Below are 6,952 nucleotides of genomic sequence, written 5' to 3'. Positions count from 1 at the left end.
CTGCGAAATGCTCAAAGAACTAGATTGGTCATCACTGGAGTCTAGGCGTAAAGTTCACCTTTCCTGTCTCACCGTCAAATACTTTCTGGGCAAGCTACCCAGCTACCTGAACAAGCTCCTCACCCCTACCACTTGCAGCACCTATCACCTGAGATCAGACTCCAAAAGACTATTCATGGTCCCAAGGCTCAACAAAGTATGCGGCCGTTCCTCCTTCTCCTTCCGTGCACCCCAAAACTGGAACAACCTACCAGAGACTCTCATATCCACCACCAGCTTAAGTTCTTTCAAAACTAAGGCTGCCTCACACTTTAATCTGGTCTGTAACTGTTTCATACGCTCATAATATATATTTTCTTTAACTGTGCACGCAATGTCTTGTATATAATGTATACCCTGTTCATTTATGTAACTGTATTTGTAACCATGTATTATTTGTTTTACTCTGTGCCCAGGACATACTTGAAAACGAGAGGTAACTCTCAATGTATTACTTCCTGGTAAAATATTTTATAAATAAATAAATAAATGAAGACGTAAGTAAGAATATATGCAGATGCAGCAGATGGTGTCACACTTTGCAGGTGTGTTAGCTCCGCCCCTTTTGTGCGCACATGCCATTACAATGGCGCCTGCTCCCGCTGGAGAGTTGCAGTGGATGTCAACTGTTTAGATTTCGCGAAGGCTTTTGATACATCTCCAAACAGCAGGTTAATGTATAATATAAAGGAAATTGCATTAAGTGCCAAAGGCTGCACCAGGATTGAAAACTGGTTATGGGGTAGGAGATAATAAATGACATCTATTCAGATTGTGTGTAAGGGCATAGAGGAAAGTCTCCTTGTTGGCTAATGACAAACTAAATGGGACACAAATAATAAATCATACTTAAAGACCACACCTAAAATATAAAGTGTTGTTTTGGGCACCTTAATAAAAAAATACAGAGACATGGAACAAGTACAGAGAAGAGCCATCAAATTATTAAATGATTTATAAGGAAAGACTATCCAAATTAGGACTGGTTCCATGAAAAAAGTAGACATCTAAAAGGGGCCATAATTACTACTAACAAATAAATCCTAAATTAATACAAAGCACGTTGTAGGGAACATTTCATCCCAAGCGCAGTACAAAGGGGGCTGTCCCGTGATTGGAGGAGAGGAGATTTCACGCGCAGGAGATGTTTCTTTACCGTGTAAACGTGGGATGTATTCCCCACGGAGACTGATGGAAAGTGGTGAACGAAAGCACAGTCTGCCTCATGGGACATGAACGCAGACAGTCACTCAACCTCATCTCGCTGCTCGCCCGTCGGGTGCTGGCTGAGCAGAACATCATCCCCAATGCCAGAAATCTCACCTGCTACTACCAACCTGCACCTTAAGCCAGTGATGCCAATTTCAGCAATTATTACATTGCCAGTTAATATCTCTTAGGAAAAGGTTAGACATATTTTTAGAAGGAAAGGTGAAGGAAAGGTATGCAAGGATATAGCAAATAAGTTCAACACAAAGAGCGTTGATCCACGGAGAAACCTGGTTGCCATTACTGGAGTCGGGATTTTATTTCCTCACTTTAGAGACATGGAGATGAAGCAGTGCATGGCAGAGAAGTCATAGCCAGACTCTGACAAAGCGCCGGTGTCGGTGCGAAACGCGTCAGGAATTTTGTGTTTTTACACCATGGCATTTGCCAAATAAATCATTTTTATTGCTACCTACAGTCTGGCTGTGAATGTTCTGCATCTCCTTGTTCGTTCATCATCGGGAATATACACACATGAAGTTTCTTGTGGTCTATTCCAGGGGTGCAACTCCAGCCCCCCCCCCCCCCCAACAGGTCAGCTTTTAATGTTATCTCAACTTCAGCACAGGTAGTTCAATTGAAAACTGAGCCACCTGTGCTGAAGCAGGGATATCCTTAAAACTGAAGCTGTTGGGGGGGTCTTGAGGACTGGAGTTGAGCACCTCTGGTCTGGCCTTTGTCAGTACTTCACCATTATTATGTTGTTTGAGAACTGACTTATTACGACAGCGACGTGCTCACTCCTAACGCTGATTATCGGAGGGTGGGTTCTCCGACGCCCGGGGACGGCGAGACGCGGGCGCCGGCCCGGGAGTACGATTATTCCCTTACCCTCAGTAGGCGGTTACCCTGGAGTGTAAAAGCGCTCGCAGCAGTGTGGAGCGGCTCATTTCCAACACAGATATTATATGACTCGCTACCACTTAAAAAAAGAAACCCACTCGAAGATATCTTTTATAAAAACAAAAGTGGGACTTAACAGTTGCTGTGATCACCCTTATTATTTCTGGTGATTTGTTTACTTCCATGCATACCAGCAATCATTTTCACTGAAGCACTGAACAGTGACTGCTGTGATATATATGTCTGTCTCTTATTAACAGGGGTGCTCAACGCCAGTCCTCAAGCTCACCCCCAAACGGTCAGCTTTTCAGGATATCCCAGCTTCAGCACAGGTGACTCAATCAGAGGCTCAGTCAAAGACTGAGCCTCTGATTGAGCCACCTGTGCTGAAGCAGGGATATCCTGGAATACTGTTCTGATTTGGGGGCTTGAGTACTCCTGCCTTATGAGACATTCATGATAAAGGTTGTACTGGGGTCCCCCACCCCTTGGCCAGATCACAACGATAAATACAGAACGAATAACTTGTCCCATTGGAATTTATCAGGCTGAATTCGACAGACGTGTCCTTTTTTTTCATGTTCTACTGAAGCTGATCTCTCCTTCCCCCCAAAGCCACGAGATATCCCTAATCCGTGTCATACACCGGCAATGTCTTACAACCAGAACCACACCGGATATAAAAGAGGAAGCTCCCGGCTTGAACAAGATAAAATGCCACCGCACTTCCGTTGCTGCGCTGACCTCTGCCGCGATGCTTCGCTCCCCTAGGGCCAGATCCACGAAAGCGGCAGCACACGTTTACTCCCGTTCTTATGAACTGTGGCACCTTTTGTGGCGCAGGCCACCGTGGCTTCCAGTTCTCCCAATGTATGACCTGATTTGAAAGTGCGCTCCGTATGATTCCCTGTCAGATTAACAACACCAGGTTTTTCCATTTTATTTATAAAAGGCCCAAAGCCGGCAGTACAGTGTCCACATGGCAACTACTGCCGTGTATTCCCTTTCTCCACTGCAGGCGGCACAGAGCATCCAGACTATGAAGGGCCTTACCAGGAAGAAAAAAAACGGATCTTAATCTCAAGGGTCTTTTTTGAAGTTTACTAATGTTACTAAGTGAAGGGACCAGCAGCCATATTCATTTAGGTTTTGGGTTATTTAGGAATAAAATATACAGCGTACACCGCAAACACCCCTTACCGAACCCACCTCCTTTTTATTTATTGCAGGTTCAGCGCCAGGCACCCGCTTCCGTAGATACACACCTCCATTGGGGAGGGGGGCTGGGGTGTGTTGAGTTTCAAAGCTTCTGCACCGTCGGCCAATAGGAAGCCGTGACATCATCAGGTTCCGCTTCCTATTGGCCCACGTAACACGGGAGTGTTAAACTTTGCAGAGATGCCGGCACCGCCTACGTAGGTGTCTCGGGAAGCAGGGGGTCCCCGGAGCCGAGATGAATGGGGCTTAGCTCAGGAGACCCCCTGCTTCAATCATGTTGAAATTTTGTTGTTTTTTTAAATAAAATGTAAAAAATCAGCGCGCATTGCAGCCGTAAAGGCCCTTTGTGATGCGGACGTCCATGATCGTTGTGTCAAGTGTTGCAAATTACTCATTTGCAGTTCAGCTGCTGCCAAGCCTGTCTTCTCCCATATAGATGTACTCACAAAGAGCCCAACCTCACGTGGCTTCTCACTGCCACGGATCCAATGGGACGTGGGGCAGGTTTTTTTTAAATTATTTTCTTTTTGTTTTCACCAATGTAATACAACCAAGGCTGAGGTGCAATTAACCCATGGGGGCTCAACTCCAGTCCTCTAGCGCCCCCCAAACAGGTCAGGTTTTCCAGGATATCCCAGCTTCAGCACAGGTGGCTCAATCGAAGCCTGAGCCTCTGATTGGGATATCCTGAAAACCTTACCTGTTGGGGGGGGGGGGAGGGGGCGGGGCTTGAGGACTGGAGTTAAGCCCCCTGCATTAACCCATCAGATGCGGACCCACAAGGTTCTCTCAGAAACACACGTCCAGTCTGCAGTGTGTGCACAATTTCCATGTCCATTTGTTCCTGCAATTTACAAACCACTTCAAATAAAAAAAAGGCCCATTCCCAAGTTCCGCATTTTGCTGCCCCCTTGTGTTCACATTGAGAGCAGCCGGCACAGGCGAATTCATCCAGTGGCTCAAACTGGGCGCTTTCAGGAATTTCTACTTCAAAGACATTTTTATACCTACGTTTACGAGTGGAAACACGATACAAGTGCCAATGAAATCAGCCAGACACAATTCAATGTTCTCTCACTTTTAATATGGTTCAATTCCTTAAATAAAATAAAATATATATACACGCACCTGGTACAAATATATTGCATAGAACTAGCAGCAGCTCTTGCTAAATTAGAATCTGTTCGGAGGATTTGTGGGTACATTAAACACCATATGCCTCATAAAAAAGGAGAGCAGTTTCCCTTCTGCATTTATTGTGCAAAACTGAATGTACATGTGTGTCCTGCCTTTGATATGTGGCATCATTGATTATTACAGTATGTTGGTCTCTATGCTACAATAGCTTTGTAAACTTGCGACATCAGTAAACACGAATGTTAACAATATCTTATTCCCCTTCTTTAGACCCAGGCAAAAAAGGGTCGCATTTATTTTCCCCTCTGCGTTATTCTGTGCACGAGACGATTTCAGTGCGCACACTGCACAGGATTGGAGAGGGAACAGAAGGGATACAACCTGCAATGTCAGGTAAACCATTCTGCTTGATAAAACACCGATTGGTGTGAAACGCGTTGGAGGTTTGCCTTTTTTTATACACAGCATAAACAAAATATATAAACACAGGCAGACAAGCACTCTTAGTGACAAGTGGTGGCGACAATAATAAATCAAGAAACGCATCAAGACAAAAAGGTAAGTGAAAAAAATGTTGTTGAGAACTGTATAGGCTATATTACAATGTCTCTGCACTGTGAATGCTGATACAACGTGCTTTTTCAAAGCGCGAAACGCGTTAGAGTGGGTCTCTTTGTATGAACATGTCATTAAACTTTGTGTGTTTGAAACACCGGCAGCCCAGCACTGAGTTCGCTGCAGTGCACCACCCCAAAACAACCACCTTCTAACAATAATAAATCAAGTGAAGTATGTGAATAGTGAATAAAAGATGCAGCTCCAACCCTTAAAAGCGTGTGTACAGTCTGTAATAAAGTTGGGATTCTATAGGATGGTGGAACGCAAAAGAAAAGAAAAAAAGTGAAAAATAGTGAAAATTAGATCAAAGCTCCAGTGGTAGAAAAATACATTTCACTGGAGGTCTGTGCACTCCCATAAAGTAACGTTTTTACCCTCGTGGCAGCTGTTTTGAAAGGATCTCCACTCAGATGTCTTATTTCCTGTCTGTGTAGGGGTCTTGCGTCGAACTCAAAATAAAATGGAGGCAAAATACCATGTAGCCCGTAAACATTCTGTATAGTGCAAGTACTAAAATATTACCACCTCACTCACATTTTGTTGTTCAATGACTCCTGAGGAAGCCATAGAAGGCGAAACGCGTAGAGTACCGAGTTCGCAGTGCATCCAGACTGCCCTGTGGCTGTGTGGAGACAGAGATACAGCTGCCTGCGGAAAAGAACACGCCCACCAGAAGTGACGTCACACGCCCGAGCTCGGAGTTGGACACTGGTTGCTGTGTTCCTGCTGTGTGCTTTGCTACTCCAAATGCTCTTTTTGCATCTTACAAAATGTGAGTGAGATGGTTATATTTTAGTATTTGCACTATACAGAAAGTTTACGGGCTACACGATATTTTGCCACAGACGGGAAATAAGACATCTGAGTGGGGATCCTTCCAAAACACCTGCCACGAGGGTGAAAACGTTACTTTATGGGAGGGTATAGACCCTCATTGAAATGTATTTTTCTACCACTGGAACTTTGATCCAATTTTCACTATTTTCACCTTTTTCTTTTGTGCTCCACCACCTTACAGAATACCCTAAATTAAATGTGTACTTTTTAGTTTTTGGTGCCCTGGTCTCCGTTTGGCTTTGCGCTGATTCATTTTTTCTTCATCGCTAAGACAGGGGGGCCGGCACTGTAACATCTCGCAGTGAAGGGGTTAAACAGCGCCTGAAAGTGTATAAATAGGTCTCTTGCTGGGGCGGAGGATCTGGGTTCAGCCGCCTGCACTGCAGTATAAATTCGGAAGAGAGGTCTCGGGACTTTGGTAGACACCTGTGTAGAGTGATCACGTCCAACACGGAGCGATTCCTTCACCGCCTGCCCCCGTGTCCCAGATTCGGGAAATAGAGAGAGAGAGTTGGGACCTCGCCAGAGACCGAGGAATGTGATTTAGGGCGTTTTGTCTGAAAACCTGGCTGGATTGCTTTGGGCTCTGTGTCCGTTCTTGAAGAGGCTGCGATTCGGCTAATCAGGCGTAGGTGGCGCTCTTGGGCTGGTGAAGGAGGGGGTCTCTCTCATCGGGAGTGCTCAGGTGAGAACTTCTCTTACGGAAGGCGAAAAACTGAAATGTAATCTGTGCAGGAGGAGTAAAGGGAAACCCTTCAAAGCTAGAGAGAGCATGAGCCACCAGCCAATGTCTACTGGAAGGGCCGAGAAAGGCTTCCCGCATTGCACTACAAATTCTACTCCCACTGTAGCACGCTCTTAAAACCTTGTGCCCACACACCCACACACCCATAGGTGTATCAATCCGATTAAGCATTCGTGATACACTCACCTGTCCATGGAAACACGTCCATGCGTGTGCGGCCATACATTATACAAGTAGACAATGCTC

At 45.3% G+C, this 6,952-nt stretch overlaps 1 protein-coding gene across 4 annotated transcripts in view; it reads right to left on the bottom strand.

Moving 5' to 3' along the window:
* Positions 1-4,431: 4,431 nt before the first annotated feature.
* The window catches only part of SLC66A1 (solute carrier family 66 member 1), a 34,321-nt gene continuing 31,800 nt past the window's right edge, over positions 4,432-6,952 (bottom strand). For all 4 annotated transcript variants that reach the window (XM_075606025.1, XM_075606027.1, XM_075606026.1 and 1 more), the window contains one exon: positions 4,432-6,688. In XM_075606025.1, the coding sequence (XP_075462140.1) occupies positions 6,584-6,688 (105 nt within the window). In that variant the 3' untranslated portion in view covers positions 4,432-6,583. The remainder of the gene's footprint in view (positions 6,689-6,952) is intronic.

The sequence above is a fragment of the Ascaphus truei genome, chromosome 6 (assembly GCF_040206685.1).
Source record: "Ascaphus truei isolate aAscTru1 chromosome 6, aAscTru1.hap1, whole genome shotgun sequence".
In the NCBI taxonomy this organism is placed as follows: Eukaryota; Metazoa; Chordata; class Amphibia; order Anura; family Ascaphidae; genus Ascaphus; species Ascaphus truei.
Note: the sequence above shows the minus strand (reverse complement) of the source record. Positions and strands in the feature narration are given on the sequence as shown.